The sequence below is a fragment of the Anarrhichthys ocellatus genome, unplaced genomic scaffold (assembly GCF_004355925.1).
Source record: "Anarrhichthys ocellatus isolate YVR2014 unplaced genomic scaffold, GSC_Weel_1.0 scaffold67, whole genome shotgun sequence".
Classification (NCBI taxonomy): Eukaryota; Metazoa; Chordata; class Actinopteri; order Perciformes; family Anarhichadidae; genus Anarrhichthys; species Anarrhichthys ocellatus.
The window spans coordinates 1,664,543-1,685,064 of record NW_022280097.1 but is presented as its reverse complement, the minus strand read 5'-3'; the positions used below and the strand labels follow the sequence as shown (position 1 = coordinate 1,685,064).

General features: G+C 42.6%; 1 protein-coding gene across 20 annotated transcripts in view; it reads right to left on the bottom strand.

The window, feature by feature from the left end:
* The window catches only part of kif1aa (kinesin family member 1Aa), a 44,368-nt gene that overhangs the window by 13,088 nt on the left and 10,758 nt on the right, over positions 1-20,522 (bottom strand). For 4 of the 20 annotated variants that reach the window (XM_031872961.1, XM_031872964.1, XM_031872965.1 and 1 more), the window contains exons 3-31: positions 16,187-16,260; positions 15,407-15,589; positions 15,250-15,315; positions 14,870-15,048; positions 14,468-14,579; positions 14,121-14,198; positions 13,899-13,964; positions 13,790-13,807; positions 13,608-13,686; positions 13,445-13,523; positions 13,060-13,202; positions 12,041-12,079; positions 10,385-10,641; positions 9,595-9,674; positions 9,007-9,082; positions 8,258-8,337; positions 8,058-8,164; positions 7,870-7,950; positions 7,379-7,559; positions 7,069-7,141; positions 6,710-6,800; positions 6,464-6,612; positions 6,188-6,366; positions 5,831-5,968; positions 3,589-3,927; positions 1,467-1,585; positions 1,259-1,365; positions 1,039-1,168; positions 58-217 (exon numbers count right to left, since the gene is read on the bottom strand). In XM_031872961.1, the coding sequence (XP_031728821.1) occupies positions 58-217; positions 1,039-1,168; positions 1,259-1,365; positions 1,467-1,585; positions 3,589-3,927; positions 5,831-5,968; positions 6,188-6,366; positions 6,464-6,612; positions 6,710-6,800; positions 7,069-7,141; positions 7,379-7,559; positions 7,870-7,950; positions 8,058-8,164; positions 8,258-8,337; positions 9,007-9,082; positions 9,595-9,674; positions 10,385-10,641; positions 12,041-12,079; positions 13,060-13,202; positions 13,445-13,523; positions 13,608-13,686; positions 13,790-13,807; positions 13,899-13,964; positions 14,121-14,198; positions 14,468-14,579; positions 14,870-15,048; positions 15,250-15,315; positions 15,407-15,589; positions 16,187-16,260 (3,463 nt within the window). The remainder of the gene's footprint in view (positions 1-57; positions 218-1,038; positions 1,169-1,258; positions 1,366-1,466; positions 1,586-3,588; positions 3,928-5,830; positions 5,969-6,187; positions 6,367-6,463; positions 6,613-6,709; positions 6,801-7,068; positions 7,142-7,378; positions 7,560-7,869; positions 7,951-8,057; positions 8,165-8,257; positions 8,338-9,006; positions 9,083-9,594; positions 9,675-10,384; positions 10,642-12,040; positions 12,080-13,059; positions 13,203-13,444; positions 13,524-13,607; positions 13,687-13,789; positions 13,808-13,898; positions 13,965-14,120; positions 14,199-14,467; positions 14,580-14,869; positions 15,049-15,249; positions 15,316-15,406; positions 15,590-16,186; positions 16,261-20,522) is intronic. The other 16 variants (XM_031872973.1, XM_031872975.1, XM_031872979.1 and 13 more) reach the window with 8 other exon arrangements.

Sequence of the window (20,522 nt, the reverse complement as noted above, 5' to 3'; positions counted from 1 at the left end):
TGGGGGGAGGGTAGAGTGGGTAGTGGGAGGCGGAGTGAGCAATGAAAACATTTTTACTTGAACTGGCAAAAGATGTCGGCATATTCTGCAGAGATGCTGGAGGCTTGCAGGACGGTCACCCTGAAGGTAAAGACGTTACCGATCCTCAGGTGCTCCAGAGCTGTGTCAAGCGGGCCGTCCTGACTCTTCAGCGGACTCTCCAGCTCATCTGCACCAGCTGTGAGGAAATAAGGAAATACAGAAATCAGACACAGGTAGAAGCTGGCATTCTAGGGAGCCGGCCCAGTCAGGCTGTGCACGGTTGTTTTCTTGTGCTGTGGACAGTGGCTGGATGAGGTTTTTCTAGGATTCCATTGTGAGTCTTACGCAGAAAGAATCAGTTTAGCGTGAGTCTAGTGTAGTGGCCCACTTCTGGGCCGAGTGGGCCACTATACACTCGGCCTAATCCAAATGCCACCAAACTGCCCCAGGGAGGAGAGGCAGGAGAGCCGAGATGGAAGCTAAGCTAACCCAGCTAGGACGTGAGGCTACTCCAAGACCCAGCCTACTGCTGGATGTCTGAATAAAAAAATAAGATAAGATGGATGAAAGCAGCAGGAGGTCGGTGACTGTCGAGACCACATCTTCACAGAGACCTGGCTCCATCACTCTTCCCGGATCAAGCTGCACTTGACGGGCGGACAGCAGGACAGAGAGCAGGACTGATGAAATCATGTACACAATTATGTCGTCATAATTGTCAATAACAAACACGTACTAACTCAAAGTTCATAATTAAAGGAGAATATACTCGGTACTTCACATTTATCAAGTATGTAATTCACACAAGAGTACACCAAACCATGTGGTTATTATATTTAGACTATTTATCTATTGAATTACTAGAAAACATGCTACATAGTGATATGAAATGAACTATATCGCCATGGAAGATTTTGGCCATACCTACTACACACACACACACACACACACACACACACACATACCCAAACACACAAAACATGCATCCAGTCACTCATAAAATACGATTACCCGCACATGTGTTATTGTTGACCTCATCAGCTGAGGGTCCAGGTTCTGCGTTCTGCCCCTCTCCCTCCACGATACGGAGCTCCTCCTGTGAAACCCCTGTGCGGGACAGTCCTACGGAGCAGGTCTCGGACTGGAACTGCAAAAGAAAGTCGTAAGGCAGACCGGTTGGCAGGTTGGTATATACAGGTGAATGCTGCATGGTCTACTTGGGAGTGATTTTCTCTACCTTTTCATATTGCTGATCTTCAAAGGAGATCTTGGCAGTGCCCGACTGCCTCACTCCTGATCCGTAGTCGGGAGCTTCCTCATCAGCTGGAGGAAAACACAAAGCACCTTCACTTCACTCCCTCAAGAAGTCACACACAGCCTGCCCTTTCCATCCCACCTCACCCCCTTCGTCTTAACGGCGGCGAGGCTGAGGGTGCGAGCCTTACCTGATATGGCCTGCACCGCCACACGGAGGAAGCCCTTCACTTCACCCCTCTCGCTGACGATGGCCACGCGGTGGACGAGAGGAACCGGGTACAGCAGGTTACTCAGATAAACAAAAGCCCTGAACAGGAAGCAGAAAGAGAAAGATGATAAAAGATTAGAAACAACCGATCGTAGGAGACGGCTCACACTTGATACAATCTCACTGGACTGGACAACAGAACACAGAGCTGCAAAGCAACCAAACAGAAGCTGGGACTGCTCTTGCGACGGCCATGGCTGCCCTTTACTATCGCTTTGCGGGGGCTTTTCTTTCCTCACCATCTAGAAATAATGACATTGTCAGGACAAGTATGGGTCACATGCAGTATTGCTGAACTTTTGCATTGTACTGATGAAAGCTTGGTGAGGCTAAGGAGCATGTGTGTAAGGGTCAACTTTGAATTCTTTAAATGATTGCAAAATAACCAGCTCACTACTCAGCTGGACAGCAGATGATTTCCTAATGAGCAATGAATTCTATTTCTGGAATAATGTGTTTTTTTTTTGCATTGCTTAATGATTACGTGCTACTGCACCAACAAGTGCATCTTGGACGTGGCTCAATATGAAAACGCTACACTACATATCAAATGTACAGAGCCAAAATGAGCACCAGAGGCACTTTGTCTTTGCATTAGATTTGAAAATACTTGGGTAGTGACAGAGACTTACTTCTGAGAGTATAAAAGTGGGAACAGCTGCACTAGAAATGTTCCTATACCTTGGTTTCTTGCAGTCAAGGACCACATTTCCCTCCAGCCAATAGGGGTAGACATTAAGGGGTGACGAGTGTCTAAAAAGGGAGTGGCTTATGACAAGATTGGTGAGGTGCAAAGAAGGCATGCTCAGGACAAAACGGGTGAACAAAAATGTTTTCAATGTCTCGACTCAAAGGAACCAAAAGCAAATGGAACAGAAATCATCATACGGAACATGGCTCAGCTTGAATAGAAAGTGCCAACAGCTTGATGCACTGAATGCTACACCAACAAAAAAACAACGAATGACATCAGAAATCAAAGTGCACCTCCTGGGACGAAGTGCTAATTTGTGCAAAAGAGGGGCACTAGTTCATCATCAGACGTATTCAAGTAAAAAAATTGACAAAAAAGGTCAAAATGAAAAGACTTGTGCTCTGGCATGCCTAAAAGAGACAGCTGCAGTAGAAACCAGCTCTTTCATCTTGAGATTTTGAGTCTTCCTTGAACACCACTTTGCCATTTCACATGAATCATTTCCAGACTCTTTCATGCTTTTTCAGGTTGGCACAGCGTGGTGAGAACATTTCGCCGTGGGTTCCCGTGTTATGCAAATCAGACCTGAATAGTACTCCATGAGACATGTCAGTGCTCTGGCTAGTGAATGGTCTTCTGTAAAAGCCACCAGTTTGCTTTTAGCCACACGTAAGTGAGACACACACCTCAAGCAGCCGTTGAGCGTCAACTTTGCTTGAATTTCCATGAAAACAAGTGGTATGAACTGACCCGCCCCGGACTGACTTGTTTTAGAGGTAGAATTGTAAAATGTTGGAGAAGCTTTTAGCCTGCGTTAGTGTGAAGAAACAGTTAGCCAAAACAAAAACAAAAAAAATCAAGCAGCAGTCAAATTTGATGAGATTAAAGATAGAGAGCTAAAGGATAAAGCCCAGAAATGTCTACTCGGTATCATGTTCATGAAAAAAAAAAGCTGTGTAGTCTGACATTTAACAACATTTGTGTCTCAAACATGAGACACAATGACAACTAAGACAGGGAATAGAAACTAAATTGAAATGAAATTAATTAAATTTCCACGTCGGTTTTCAAATCTCCACTGATGCTATCCAACTAAAATGCTCCATGTTGATATTACAGCTATAGGTTACTCGTCCCAACTGGACAGAACATGAAATGTAAATTTCATGTAGCCATGCACACAGGACTTTGAGGACTTTGTGAGGGAACAATGTTTCTGTATTGTGAACTGCGTTTTTAAATATTGTCATGTCATCTGTGCTGATGTCTACCGAGGCAAACGGACCCTGTGTCTCAGCGTGAAAGAGCTAGTTTCCTCCAACCAGCATGCTCCCGAAACCTCACCAACCTTCCCACTACACTGAATAATGGTGAGCGGTCGTAAAAGGGATCCTGGCCTTCGCCGGAGCCTCGGCAGAGTTCTCCCTCATCATCATCCACATCATCATCATCATCATCATCATCCTCTCCCCCAAGCTCCGAGCACGGGTCGTCCAAAAAGATATCATCGTCCAGGTCCTCCAACTCCTTCAACTCCTTCAACTCCTCCAACTCCTCCAACTCCTCCTCCTCCCCTCGACCCTCTCGCTGCGGGTCAGCCAGCTCAGTAATTTCAGAGGTGGAGAGGGTCGGGGATGGGGTGGGGTCACTCATGCGCTCGCTCATGCACGTGTTGAAAATGGGGTTTCTGGTGCAGCCAGAGACATGGGAACTAGGTTAGAACAGTTGGATAGAAAGCACACACTTGTTCAAACAAGAGGGGCAGTAGAGCACCATAGATGGACTGGACCACAGGAGAAAAGCTGCCTCCCTTTAAAGGGACAGTTCAGATGTTTTTGAGGTAGGGTTGTATGAGGTACGGAGTTTGTAGAAGCAGACGGGACTACCAGCACAGGGGCAAAGTGGTGTACTGCTGTGGACAAGGGCAGCAGCAAAACTTATTTTAGACACCTAAAAAATAAAGTGTATGCTGTATAATTGCACCGCTTCATTTTACCCTCAGACAACCCATTCTGAAGTTTACTGAAGCCGTTATATCCATCTATGCCCTCTTCAAGGCCACTAAACTCCTTTGACCCAAACAGTAATTTTACCTCACAGAAAACGGGACTATTTAAAGTAATCAAATGACACAAAACAGCTAACCTATCGAGTGACTCCCGTGTTCTGTGAGGTAAATCGTTTTTGTCAAAGGAGTCTTGTGGCATTGAAGAGAGAGTAGATGGCTTCAGTGCCCTGCTGTCTGATGGCAAGGTAAAGCTGTGAAAATATTCTAATTATAGCGTACACTTAAACTGATAGATTATTTTTGGAGGCTAAAATATGTTTTGCTGCTGCCCCCGTCCTCGGCAGCACCCTGCTGCGCTGGTACTCTTGTCTGCTTCACCAAACTGGGGGCGTGCTGACCGCCATCAACTTTTGGTTTTAATTTACAGAACTTGCTAACACACAATATATGTGCCTGGTTTTCAGAGTGCATGTTGAAATTAAAACTCACCTGGAAGAAAAGACTAATGCTTTTAGTCCTATAAAAAAAACATGGGGTAGTGGTGCACTTTAGCCTTTTGTGGCCGAGATGAGTATTACAACAACAAAACACAAAATGATCCTGAGAAATGTTTTTTCATCTGGCAAAAAAATTTTCCCTCTGTTTCACAGATGAAAATTCGTTTTTTAAGGAACTTAGAAAGATTAAGCTGGGAAATTCATTTTCACATGTTCTTACGTCATAAACACAGGAGAGAACAATTTAGATCAGACTTGGAAAGACTTTCTCACTCTCCTCTCAGGGCTTCTGTAGAAATCAAAATGAGCTGACAGACGACATATTTCAGATTACCGCCCATTCATTTTTGCTTGTCTTGCAGGAGCTAAATGACATTAAAGGCTTGATGCTGAATATTATGTAACAGGGCCATGTGACACTGTGTGGGGACCTGTTTACGAGAGAGAGAGAGAGAGAGAGAGAGAGAGAGAGAGAGAGAGAGAGCTTGGCAAAGAGATTGAGAGGCTGTGTGCCAAAGTGGGAGAGAAAGAATCAGCAGGCTTTGAGTGGGAGGACTGAAGAAATGTCGATCTGAAATGTTCCACAGATGATTTTTCCCATTAAAAAAAAGACGAGCCTGGCATGAACTAGCATTTACTGATCATTTCAATTGGCTGTCAAATCTCTCCGTGTTCATGACTTCATTCATTTACAAAGCACATAGAATCTGGAAAAGTAAAAAATTGACAGTACCGAGTTAAGGCTTTTCGGTTATGAGAAGATATGGCATAGGTTTGTTATGAATCAATTTTCAATATCAGCTGTAATGGAGAGATTTCATGACAGTGGTGCACAGACTGGGAACACCAGACATCAGCATGTCATGACAGAGACTCTGTAATGAAGTTGGCTGCAGACTGCTTCGTGCTGTTGTCTCAGTCATTATGGTCCATCAGTTGACCAGTATGCACAATATGTGGTAGTTAACAGCCTCCCATTGTCCCGAATGGAATGTCTAACACTGGGACCTTTTATACGAGTTCAGCATGAACGCCTTCCTGCCCTGTCCACATACTGCATAGGGCCAATGTTTCGCAGCATTTACCTGCCAACCAGACGGAACCAAGGGAAGCGGTCATAAAAGGGGTCCCCTCCGGTCTTCACATTTTCACCGTCTTCAGCGGTATTGTTGGGCACATCAGCAGCGCGATCGTACATCTCTCTCATCAGCTCCAGCCTCTGCCTGCAAGAAGCAGCAAACAGTCGCCACATTAAGTCACTGAGCTAAAACGAGGCCCGGCATGGAGTTACTGTGATATTACTGATTACTGAATCTATACTTTTTGTTCCATTTTTTTTTGAAAATGTTGTTTTTACTGTTTTCTTTACATTATTATATTTTACAATGACAGTATATTCGCAGTATTTTTGAATCAGACTTTTAAAAACATTGTCATGTAACCTTAGTTTTTCCAGTGTCCAATAGTGGGTGGCTCCATTTTTCTGATCCTGCACCTCCACTGCCACAATGGTGCGTGGGAAGTGTCGCTTCTCTCTGTCCTTGGTAGCCTCTGGGGGCAACAGGTCTGGAGGCAGCGGGGAATAGAGTGTGTCTGTGAGCAGCACAAACTGGAACTGGACCTGCAAGGGCACAGCACAAGCATTGGTGTGGTCAGAGAGACGTGTTATAACATCCATCTGTGGATCTACTGTAAGTTGAAATGATAACATGTTGCACCTTCTTCTTGAGCTCCACGCTGATGGCATTGGCCTCCTTAAGGAAGATGGCATTGCCCCATAACAGGTCACGGAGAGAGGTGAACTGGTAGCACCGCCACTTACGAAAGCTCCACACAGCCAGCTCCGTTTCCCTCTCTGTCCATTGCACTGTGGGCCAAAAAAAAAGGACAAAACACAATCTTTTGGTGAGGATTTGCTTACTACCAACATAGATATGTGGCACGTGTCCAGTCCTTTGCACTACCTTCCTCCTCTGGCTCTTCCTCTTCATCAAGGGTTTCTGGGTAGTAACTGTCCACTTGCTTCTGAAGAGCCTCCAGCTTGCTCTCATAATCCTAGACAATTAAATAATGAAGACCCATGTCAAAGAAGACATTTAGGAACAGATGTCAGTGAGTAAACTGTTCGGTATATAGGCATAACTGTTGAAACAAAAAGTCATTACAAAAATACTAATGTTGTTGTATGTATAACATAGAAAAAATACCTTGAGGCTTGTTTTCATTGTAGGAAGTTTTGTTTTAGAATTTTTACATTTTTGTAACCTCGACTACTTAAATAAACACCTTTAGATAATGCACACAAAGCTGCTCATCACTGTACCAGTCTTTGCTGCTCCAGAAGGTTGTTGGCTTCCTCTCTTTCTTTGCGATACTGGTCCTCCAACTCCTGCAATCTGAAGACAAAAAAACGCGTTTGTTTCAAAGGAAACACTGCTCTGATGTTGCTGGAGCAGCATGCCATTTACTCTGCTCTGTGCTGCAAGGTTTCAGTGTCACCTGTAGTTTGCTTTCGTATCTGTTGTTCCCGTCTACAATACGCTGGTGAGACGATCTGCTACCTACACAGGCTTTCTTGAAAAATTCAGGTATGAATGAATAAATAAAAGGCTCACTATTTCCCCCCAAAGTACCTCTGCTCCATTTCCTGTTTCATGTCAATGCCCTGTTTGTCCAGCAGCTCCCTCTGGGCGAAGGCCCAGTCCACGGGCTCAGCAGGGGTTTCTGCACACGGCGTCCTCTCCCTCTCGGCCCTGGCCTGCACAGGGTGGTTGAACCGGAACACGTGGCTCTTCCCCAGGATGATGCGATTTCCTTTACGTGAATAAGAAGTCAAAATGGCACACACGTAGAGCATACAACACACGCGTTTCTAATAGGTACCCATGCATAAGGAGAGGTGAGTTTTAGTTATTGTGGATTTTTGTACTTTTTACTTAGTTGATATTCTTTACTGTTTATTACTTATTTATAATACTTGCTGCTCTTGTGTTTTTGTTTTTTACCATGTACCTTGTTTGCACTGTCCACTTTGCTGCTGTGATCCTGTAAACTTCCCCACTGCGGGATTAATAAAGGATTATCTTATGTTATCTCATCTTAAAGTCACAGAGAGCTTACTGACCTGATATGAGGACAGTGGGCTCGGTCACTCTCTTTCCGTTGACGTAAGTCTCAGCTCCTTCACACGGCTCCAGGACAACTACTAATTACGAACAGAGAGGGCAATATGAGGCTTCACTTCCTGTCTGTCAATATCAAACTGTGACGTACACGACTAAAAGCACATGGAGGAAGATAAAGGTCGCTCACTTTCTCTTGTAGGGCCAGTAGAACTGGTGAAGGTGCAGTGCTCATCCTTGATGAAGTGGCCGCTGAGGACTATATCCTGACGACTGCTGGCGTCTACACGACCTACCCTAAAAAAGTAAATCAATTCCTGATTCAATATGACAACTGAAAATGCAAGAAGCACTTGAGTAAAGATTGTTAAATGTCTGACAACATCTAACCTGGTGATGCCGTCTTTAATGTAGTAGAGCAGGCACTCGGACATCAGAGGATCCTCGTTGAGATTCACCAGATGAGGTGTCTAACGCAGAAAAAGGAATCATTTACTAACCGTAAAAATGTGGTTAGTAATACACATAAATTATTCATTATCCATGTTATTTACAATATAACATATGCATACACTGCACACCAGAGAGCTGAAAAAACAATCAGATATAGTTAAAGCCATGCAGTCAAATTCACTCCCCACAGCTTCACCGCATGAGTGTTAGTCTCAGTCTGATGTTTTAGGGCTGCAGGAAAACAGCCAAAAAATCACTGAAATGGGGGCACTACCCCCCCCCCCCCCCCCCCCCCCCCCACACACACACACACACACACCCCACCCTGCCATGTTTACACCCATTGCTGCCTTCGGCGTTGCGAGGGAGTGTTTGAAGTGACTAATGAAGAAGATTTCAGATAAGACTTTAATGAAAAAAGAGAAACCCTCTACTGCTCAGCCTCGGCGAGGCTCGTGTTGAAGTGAGGCTTCAGAGCACTCAAGAGAGGGAGGCAGCTTTAAACACTTCACAGCTACAAACCTCGTTGGGGGAAAACAGCCCGACTGTGTCGATAAACACAGGCTGGGGCTTTCTAGGGCTATTGGAGGGCTTTGGGGTAAATAAACAAGCATTTCAGTGAATAATATGAATGGTAAGTGTTAGATCACAGAGGAGAGTTTTGCAGATGCCTCATGTCTTCTTACCTTCTTGGGAGAGAACACGCCGACCGTCCCGCCATCTTCTCGCATTGCTACACCCATTTCTGCCAGCAAGGCCTCTCTGTGGACGAATGCACGACTCAGTGAACCAAGCGGCTGCAGGATTTGTCGTATTTCAAGATGCCTCACACAACAATATCATTTACATGCTGGTCAAATGCAAAGTGATTAATTTTTCTGTACAAGTGCATACTGATTTGCTAAATACTCAATAAGTAGCAACAACCTTAGGTCAAGAGGAAACACTATATATGCTATAAAGCTGCTCTTCTTCATAAGTTATAGTCATTTTAAGATGAACACATTTTATAGACAAGAAAAACAGGATTATTGACTATGTTATAAAATATATTATATTTTACTAGTATCAACTTGTCTTTTTAAACTGTTTTCTGTTATAAGCTTGTTGTCTCTGTGTGCATGAATTGTTGTCTTTTTTCACAATTTATTTGTCTTTTCTAAGAGAAAAACTGAATCCCAAGAAGGATTTTTACTAATAAAATAAAGTAAATAAAAATGTATATTATATATTTATATATGTATATATAAATATAGGCCTATGGTATATCTCACCTTTCCATTCTAATGGCTTCCGTTCGGCGAAGTTTCTCTTCCCAAGTCTCATTGAGTTCAGCAATGATTTTCTCGGTTTCCTGACATTTCAAAAGACAGGGGTAATTAATACATGTCTAGTGTTTTATATTTTTGTTTTTGCCAACAAATCCCATGAAAAGACCAAACAATTAATTGATGCACTGACAATTATTATGTGCTATATTCAAAGCCCGATATGTCTTCTTCCTCTGTGCCTCAAAGCTCCATTGTTGTTCAAAAACTATTAAAAACACATCAATGAGCCACTGGTTAAGATGAATGTGGGCACTGTAGTTAACTTTTGAGCAATGCATGGTTCTGCCGGGCATAAATACTCAATCTAGCACCAGATCCATGACTGAAAATAGTCCTCAACAAAATCACAATTTACTCCTGTTTGAGTAACTTTGAAAACTTGCAGTGTGCGACTGTTTTTTTATCTTTCTCCCGTCATCCCTCTAAATACTCAAAGATTTATCATTTAAGTAGGAATTAATGGGCCAAACAGACCATATTGATAAACAGATTAATGCATTGTTAGTTTTGGTCCACTCATGAGATTTGCCAGCAATAGCAATAATATAGAATATTGCCAGCCTTACACTTGGACGAGGTTATGAGTAAAATGCTTAGAGAGCACACTGAAGACTTATCTGCATACGATGATGAACAATATGCAACTTTGGGAATATCCAGTCTGTATTTACACTGTGTCAATGCAGAGTGTGGGTTTACAGATGGACAGAACAGCATTTCCACCAGCGCTCACCTTCAGCCTCTCGATGGCCTCTTCGCTGCCCGGGCTGAACATGATGCGGTCATGAAGACTGGCGATGGATCCGGCGCGGCTGGACAAGACTGAGAGAGACGGAGAGGGACTCATCCCCGTCATGGCATTCGTCACTGTGGAGAAATCATCTCTTTGATTCACAGCTTGGCCTTTATTGTTATTGTTCTTGTGATCGGAAAGGTCTGTCGGGGGTGGGGGGCACGGGGGGTGTACAGGAAGTGGGGTCGGGGTAATCGCTAACGGGGGAATAAAGAAATGGAGAAATGCAAACAGATAAGGAAGAGAAGAGAAGGGAGAATAGAAAAAGAAAGAAGATACGTGGCTTGAAACAAATCTAACTCACAGAGAGAAATGTTATCTTCGAGTATACAAGCGAGGGCAGCAGCAGCAGAAAGCCACGAGCAGAAAAGAGCAACTTAAAAGATGCAACAGGGAGGCCATCCAGCCATGACGAAAGAAAATGCAGCTATGATACGAAAACTTCAAGCCGTGCGTCATATGCAGGAACATTCACAAACAGGAAAATCTGTTTTTTAAGTTGCTATATATTTATATCGTTCCTCCGCCATTTCAGAAATAAACCCGAGTATGAGATCGGGATGCTATTGCTCATTGCCAAGCAACGAAAACAAAATGAGTCATCATGTATGGACAATTAAATATATCATAAGCTCATTTGTGCAGAAACTTAATGACTCATTTGTAATAGGTTCATGTTTTTCTGCATAGAAAATCGGGAAGCTTGAACTCTCAATTAGGATTATTACCTAAAAGCAGCAAGATGCATCTTGCTGCTCAGTGCGCTTCTCTAACGTTAGAAACGTCAAACAAATGACTGAAAGCAGTAATCCATTTTTGTAGTTCTTAAATCACATTTTCAGTGTTTTATCCTGGGATTTTGAAGGCCTGTGATAGAGTCGATGAAAGAAAAGAATATCGACTCTGCAGCTGCTGCTATAGCAACCACAGAGCAATAAGTGTATCACACACATCCATCTGGACAGGCTGTCGGCCGCCAAGATGGATTTCATAATATTGCCTGCGCAGTGCAGTTAATGAAGTCATGTGTTATAGAAAGACTCATAAAACGATATGACTTCCTTAAAGTTGCAATATTATGGAAGTGATTACACTCTCTGTGGCTGAAGGCTGACTCATCACATATGGCTGCCGACAGGGGGCGATAGAGTCCCCCTGCCAGGGGAAGGGGAAGCTACAGTTTCTACATGAGGGAAATCATAGATAGGGAGGAAACATAACTCATTATGGTCTATAATCACATTGTGAGGCTCTGCTTTGTTGCTTCATGAACAATTAAGCTTTTTCCCGCCAATGCTACAGCTACGAAGCCATACACAGATCTCTGCAGCACCATGACACGGCACATTCGTCCCATTAGGAGCTGAAGATTAGAGCCAAAATGACAAAGCTTAAAAAATCACCCTAAGACTGCAGGCTGCTTGTATTGCATTAGCATTTGTATTTCAGTGCGACTCGCCTAGAACATTCTGATCAATGCTTTGTGATATTGCGGTGCTGCAAAGAACACAGAAAAAGAGCAACTTTTTCCTGTCACATTAAGTGCCGGTGATGCTAAGCTGCCACAAGAGCAAAAGCAATAGCCAGTAAACACACATTTCAAACCCTCTATGTCAGCACCAGACCCTCGAAATGCTGGGAGAAGAGAAGAGAAAGAGTGACAGAGAGACATCGTAACACCTTTAGATAACAATGTTCATGGACCGAAATCTGGGAATAAAAAATATTTTATGACAAAGTTGGGGATGTACGGAAGCCCTGAGAGGCAAGTAAGTTAACAGTTTTTCCAGGTGATTGTATTTGTCAGGTGTGTTGTTGTAATACATATTTTGGCCACAAGAAGTGGAAGCGCACCACTACCCCGTGTTCTAAATAGGACTAAAAGCATTCGTGTTTTCTTCCAGGTGAATTTTAATTTCACCGTGCACTCTAAACACAAGGTACATATTGTATGTGTCAGCAAGTTATGTATATTCAAATTCACCTGTTTCACAGATGAAAACAATATAAGGAACTTAAACATAAACTTAAACATATTTGTTTCTCACTTCCCTCTCGGGGCTTCTGTAAAGATGTGTAGACCAGAATTCGCATCTCTTTTAGTCAATGAAGAAGCAGACAAGTCACATTCACTTCTTGTTGTTGACCGGTGTTATTTGAACAAAATAGCTAGATCTTACACTTTTAATAATCAGACCCTCTGTGCCAGGTAAATGCCCACAATTTTAAACTCCACACCTCCTGTTTGTAACAGACGTTCATTACTATTACATGCTAATGTTAGCTAGCTTGACGTGCTAGCTCCAGTAGCCAATGCTTGAAACCCCGCCCACACAATTTCCCACCCTGCCTGTTTTTCTGCCACATCATGGGAGTAAACTGCACTGCAACTGCAGTCTAAAGAGAATCAGTCGCTGTTCATCTCCATTCACGTCGTCTTCCTATTGATTTTTCTGCACTGGCTCTTAATATATTTCGTGTTGTTTCAACACTGTATCATTGAGAAAAGTGTGCACACTAACGAAAAGGATGTAAAACCAAATTTAAAAAAATGTTTGAAATTAAAATCCAGAGATGGACTAATGCTCACATAAATCAAACAAATGGTCCCTTACTGTCAATGATGTCACCCAGGCCCTGGGAGAAGAGGAGCTCTTTCAGACGGGACACCTCCTCCTTCAGCTCGCGCACCAATCGGTTGTTGGGATCCTCGTTGATCACAGCGTTGCAGCGGATCTGTTTGGCGCGGTCTGCGTACCTACGGACATGAGGGAGGGATCATTGAGCATGCAACACAGGTGACGGAGGAGACAAATTCGCAGGATTCTGCAGTTTGGCACTGCAGCTGCAACTCATGAAGGGTGAAGTGTGAAGTGTGAAAGTGATGCAAGCCACTGAGGGAAAACGTGTATTTCGCAACACTTTGGACTCAATGACATTGTTGTCCCTGAGCGGCTGTGTGGGAGGGAAAAAAGACGCAGCAGAAGATGCGTTCTCTACCTGAGTGTGCTGAGGGTCTCGTCGTAGTTGATGTCAGCTGGACTCAGGGCCGCTACCATCGCAGTACGAGAATTCCCCCCTGACAGAATGAAGGCAAACCCTTTAGTTTCAGTTTGTCAAGGTCTAATGGATCACTGGGAGCACCGAAATATTGTGCTCATACCCAAATTTTCTCTCAGTAACCAGGTCAAAACTGAATCTCTGTAGGGGATGAAGTTTTCCACCTTCTTCTTCTTTTTATTCTGTGTATCAAATTAAAACACCACATTCAAAATCAATGTATTTATTGGCATTTGCGTTAAGAAAAACAAATGAATAACAATTTTTTAAAGTTAAACAAATTACCTTATTTGAGCCAGAGTCCTGAAAGGAAGTAGACAGTAAAATTGACTTGTGTATCCTTGATAACATCTGCTTTGTCTCATAATATACAGCATGCAGATATAATACATACCACTTCTGCCAAAGCAGAGATGACTTTCCCCAGTGTAGTTAGAGATTTGTTGATATTTGCTCCTTCCTGCGATAGAGCAAGAAGCAGATGATGATATTAACAAGTAAACACAGTGATTCACTGTTTTAATATTGACATATATTGTAGGCATATTCAGAGAGGAAATGTGTTTTTATATCTGTGTTTTTAATATCAAAAATGCATTAGTAGGAAACACTTCACCTTAAGCCTGGTCCCTTTGGCTCCAGTAGAGTCAGCCCTCTCACTGCCGGCCAAATCCACCAAACTTATCTTACTGACCTGCAACAGAACATCCAATAAACGGACTCCGTTATTTAAACTACACAAACAGAAACAACCCCTAAAGCTATTCATCGTTATTCAGGAGACGGGTCTCATTAAAAAAACATCTGCGCAACGTAACCTTATAATTACAGTACGACCTTCAAGCAATCATTGATTTCCCATTTACGACGAGATTTAAATCAGCGTCATCAATCAGCTCATTGATAAGCAGTGGCAGCAGCTCAATGTTAAATAAATGCAGTCGGGATGGGATAGAACCCGACCTTCTCAGAGGTGTTATCAGTCTCGGCATCGTGGCGCTTCTGAGTGAATATGATGTTGAAGACGGCATGCGAGCGGCTGCTCGTCTCGTTCATGTTGGTGGCGGCCACAGTCCTGTGGACACAATGGAGACACGTTCATCAGCTGTTTGCTCCACAATGAGTCTCTTACTGTGACAGAGCAAAATACTAGTCCTGATATTTCTACTGTAGGTCTGACAAACTTAATAAACAGAATTCGAATTGAAATAGATAGAACATAATAATCTGCTGAACCTTAATATACATTATAAAGAGCTTTAGTTTTTGACCTTCAGGACCTTGAATCTGAACCATATATGGTATATTTCACCATATTATCGATAACAACGGTGAAGGGCCTGAATGCATAAACAGCTCCATCACCTGGCCTTGTTGCCCGAGTCCATCAGGTCCTGGATGTCGTTGTAGGAGGTGACAGCCAGTTTGGACAGGTCCTCCACATAAGGTCCCATCAGAGGATGCTCTCGAACGCGCAGGTTCCCTTTGTTCTTGGGGTTCAGTAAATCTCGCACACGTTCACAGTAGATTTCCATGTAGCTTACCTGTTCAGAATCATTATATTAGCTCAGCACATAGAGCAGACCTCTATTTGTATCAACTGCATTAGGTGTTTGTGTCAACATGCCCAGGGACTGCACATGGAAATAAGCTCGTACAGTAAATGTATTCTGATTGTGTGAGATCAATGATGAATAAATGTAATAAACAGGAGGAGCCCATGACAGAGAGAATCTGATGCTTACCTCCACAGAATAAGACATGCTGTTGCCTGCATTGTCATTGAACTTAGTGAAAAGATCTTCACACAGCTGGAAGAAGACAAATATGAACGTTATAGTCACATCATCTCCCCTTTGATTTATCATCACCACTGGTCCAGTAATCACAGTAAGTCTGTACCAGAGGAATGATCCCTTGTTGATCCTTGACATCCTGTTTCCCCATCATGGTGTAGGACTTGCCAGAGCCCGTCTGGCCGTAAGCGAAGATGCAGACGTTGTATCCCTCGAAGGCATGCAGCAACATTTCCTCTCCGATGTCTTTGTACACTTGCACCTGAGAGGCAAAATTGATGTCCTCTGGCTGCGGACAGAGATCAATAATCAGCCACTTAAATCTTAAACTTTCTCGTAAACCTGACACACGATAAAGTTAGGGCTGGGCGATAATTCAATGTGATCGTTTATCATTGTTCAGTGGAATCGTATTGTGATGAAATCATATATCAAGTACGTTGTGTAAACCTTTAATAAAAAGCACACACTAACTCAAATTTCAAATCTGTTAAATCAAACAATTGTCTAAATCTGACCGAACTGTATTTGTGTGCATTCATGTAAACAGTGAATGAAATATTTTTTTTCTCTATAATGTCACTGACTGTTATGTTCAATTCACACAAAAGTTCTTAATAAAGTGATAAAACACTGAGTAAGTTTGTCAGGTATTTAATTCACAGGAATATACAAGGCTTTACCATGTGGTTCTTTCATATTGACTATGTATTCATTGAGCTACCAGAAAATGTGCTATATATATATATTGTAATCCAGATATCAAATCTATTAGATTGCAGCCATGAAGGCCAGCCCTACATAAAGCATCCACAGTGATGCACATGTGTGTCTTTGTTGGGGTGTCAGTACAACATTCACGCTGTGGGGGTGCAGAGAGACTTACCGAGGTGTGGGACCAGTAGGAGTAATCAAAGTTGAAGCTCTTGTTGTCTTTGGCCTGCTTGGGGTTGGCGATGGCTGAAAGACAGGACAAGGAACACGAGTCAGAGAGCCGCCCACGTGAAACCGTATCTGCGCAGTGACGTGTTGTGCTGATAGAACTGGGAAGGCCCGGGTCGTCTTCTCTTTGTGAACCAACAGTCACAGGTAGTGTTTGGGCCTCTGCACTACAGCAAAGCATCAGACACAAGGGGACAAGAAACCGTCTGGCAGCTTCTGGAAGATGAACACTGAATGCTGGGACAACATTTTCCTCTCCTGCATTGACTGAAACTCAGACATCGTGTTATTGCAAAATGACATTTCAACCTAACCGCAGGCTCTTTGCCCACATTAAGGAGAGACACTACAGTAAATAGGGTAAACATTTAAGCTACTACACAAAACACACAAAAACTTCCCAAGTTGTTTACTTACATGAAGACAGTTATTTTATGGATTACAACTTTTCTGAAAATGTACTTTTAATCTTATCAATATGTGCCAATCTGCATACATTTCCAAAAAGCCAGATTCATGATGAATCTTCAGCACTGCTCCTTCACGGCCCTGCTGGAGGCTCTGTGAGGCTGCAACACTAATTACACACCAAAGCGCAAAGTTGTCAGGTTAAAAAAAAGAAACTATTTTGCTCTGCCCTCTACAAATCCCTCCCCTCCGGAAGGACATTCCAGAGTTTCAGGTGAAGGACAATGTCGCTGCAGGAGTAACACATATCCTGAGGTTGTTCCACACTTAAACTCAGACGCACAAGCATCTTTAGTCGTAGAACAACATTTTAAAAATAGAGAGGTAGCGGCACAAAGGAACACGCAGTATAAAACAAATGTACTGAGGAACAATCCCATCAACTGTGCTGACATGGCAATTAAATATTGGATTTTATTCTTACTTGCCTGACGGCAGTGCCAGATTAAAAAGCCACGTTGTTACCTAGCAGTGGCCATCTTAGGACAGCTCACACTCAGCTCGTCAGACTCGGCTCATCTTTCAACAGCGTCGCTGTGAAACCACCGTCAGCCTCAGCTGCACTTCATCAGGATCTCACTTCATCTTTGTCAGCCTACTGACCTCAGTGGATCTCACAATATTCATTTAGTCCACACTGACGGATGATCTAATTTAAAGTATTTGTATTGTAAGTCACAGGTTTGTCCGTTTAGCACGAATCAAAATGAAACAAATTCAAATTGACATCTTTCTACTCAAACTGGAAAATAACCTTTTCCCTTATACATCAATTACTAAAATTATAATCAATATTATTATAATTTAAATGTCATATTCTGGTCTGGTAGGGGCATATAGGCACTCACTCACTCCATCATGATGACAAACATCTGTTCGCTGTTACCATGTTATCAAATGTATTCTGCTGTTATGAAGGTTATGCATCGTCATGAATCAGACAAAACAATGCCTGAAATGTCTGAAAGTGAACACAGGACTTTTTGATACATTGATGATTTATATTTCATAACTTCTTTCTTGTCCAGATGTTTCACTTCTGGAATGATGCATTTGATCTGACAACAGAGCCACAAGAACTATAATACTCGCAAAAAAAACAACATGCAGAAATGAGAGTTCTGCAGAAAAATGCTTTCAGAAACAAATAAAGCCGTGATTTTCATGATTTAGAGACATTTTACAAATACAGTCTTAAAAGGCAAAATATCAGATACATAAATGCTAATTGCTTGTTTTTTTTCCAAAAGAATCTGTCAAACTCAGGTATTGAAATCAAATATTGAACTTAATACCACAGTCCGTGGTATCGTGCTCTCACAAGAACAATATATCTGGTGTGGTCTCTATGAAAATGCTTCCTCCTTCTCCCGGAGCTCCAGACACCATTTTCTCTGCTAATGCATGTGGTCGATAAGAGAGGAAAAGGCCCCGGGCTCAGTCCACTCTCAAGTAAGTGGGCGCACGTTTACTTCCTTTCTACACTGCTACTGGGTTCCCAGCCATGATATATGGGCCAGTGGGGCTGACGTGGGTTTCCGGTTTCAGGCCCGTGACACAGACATGAGGCCTGATTTACCAGGCTTGACGTGACCACGTTCCCTGGAAGACTTATCTGAAAATCAGCGCTTACCGTCGTCATGAAATCAAAGAGGTTTGCTGCTAACCGTAGCCACAGAATCCATTTCATGAATTAGCTAGAAATGCTTTCCATACTGCTCATTTCCTCCGCTGTGCACTGTCCCCTTTCACAAACCGTCCTCTACAATAACGACATCAGAGACATCATGACATCACCAGATATTCCGGTTAGACCGAAATATCTACTTAGAATTGGAGGGACAGCTGGCATGAATCTAGCGATGGCGATCAATCCCTCCACTCATCACATTTGTGTTTCAGTGATGCTGTTGAGTTCAGCCGTATTACCTGTTCCAGTAGAGCCAGACTGCTCACGTATTCTGGAAGTAGGCTTTGGCCGTGCAGTTGTTTGAATCTTACAATAAAAAGTCGACTTGAATAAAACAGTACTTAACAGAGGCTTTGCACCCGTCCTAACTAACCACTTTCCCATGAAAACGCAGATTCTGTGCAGTAGTGATGCAGGTGAAACACTGAAATAAAGGGTGTCAGCGTGTCACACTGCACCTTGCTTACAATAACATGCATCTCTAATCATCAACCAGTCGGGTTGCAGTTTACTTCCAAGTCTTTACAAGAGGTCATCACTTTAGCATTTTACCCTATTCTTGAGTTAAGATCAAAAAAGTGTTTTGTGATCACCACCTTCTAATTAGTTCATCCTTGAGTCCAAGAGGGCGTTTCCGATAAATAAATTCCTCAAAGGTGTTGCTGAGATATTGTTGACGGGAATGGACCGGATGGACGTACTGGTCTGGGCCGTGATTTCACTTCATATACTGCATTTCTGAAATGCAAACATCCTCCCATCATTGATGAGAAACGGACGTTTAAAAGGTCCTCTGTGAAAAGCCTCTATAGACGTATTTATCTAATACAGCCTGACAATCAATGCAGGTCCCGGAAGGTCTCAGGCTGCATCGTGGTGAAAACAGGAAAGAAACACACTGGTGTTCCTGGTTAATAATGCCGACATTGTTTTAGGAAAAGTGGGTTCTATAACAGAAGAAAGACATAAACCAAAATAAATCTGATTTACCCAGAAGCAGAGCCTCTGCAGTCCAACTCTTTGTTTACTCATCCCTGATTGCGGTATGATTCATACAAGACCCCCCCCCCCCATACTCTGCCTCGCTCTCCGATAAGGTAATCACTTTAGGGAGGCAGTGATGGGCAGAATATGTGAGCGTTACAGTGAGACGTGGGGCCGGGCTGCCTGTTTAATTGCCCCCGGTAGCTTTGGTGACGTTCTCAGCGGTCACAGCTTGCGTGTCAGAGCAATCTCCACCTGAGGCCGGTTTTAGCAGCACGCTGAGCACGTCTCCACCCTTCATCATGTTCCCCTTTACTACCCGTCTTCTCTTTTTATGACGGAAACGCTTTTTAATCACGAGGTGTTGAGTTTATAGACGACGGCGGGTCTGGAAGTCATGTCATGGGGGGGATCGTAATTAGAAGCAATACAACAGCAAGTCATTTCTCTTCCGGCGGTGTGCTCACAGACAGGAGGAGGTCAGGAGTCTGTGCACGTACCCACAGAGTGTCCACTTCTATCAGCGTCATGCTCTTCTACTGGTGGGTTGAGGTGGACACTACTGCCATTCACACTTATTACTTTCTCTCTTTCAAAGATGTGATTTGTGTCCTGTAAAGATAAGCAGCAACAATTCATAAAAGCTGGATGTAATTTCCTACTTGAAGAGACGACTTCAAATATGATCCATTCAAAAATTCCATCCACCTCTCGACCATTTGAAACAATTGGGGGGGGGGATATGTTTTGCTTTAAAATTACTTTAAATTATTTGATGATCAAACTTTGTGTTCTACATGGCAATGCAACAATTGTGCAACTTTTTTCAAACTGATCATTTTTGTGAGACAAACATTTCACTGTAAATACTTTCAAATGCAAATACATTTTCAAGATCGATATGTTTCTTTGAAGATACTGTAGGTTTGTTCTGACTTCACATCAGGGATTTTAATTCCCCAAAACAATGTTTTGGAATTTGAAAATAAATATATATTGTATATTTCAATGTAACCCTAATTGAAAAGAGTGTACACAATATTTGTATATACATATACATATGTATATATACATATATATATATGTATATATACATATATATATATACATATATATATATATATATATATATATATAT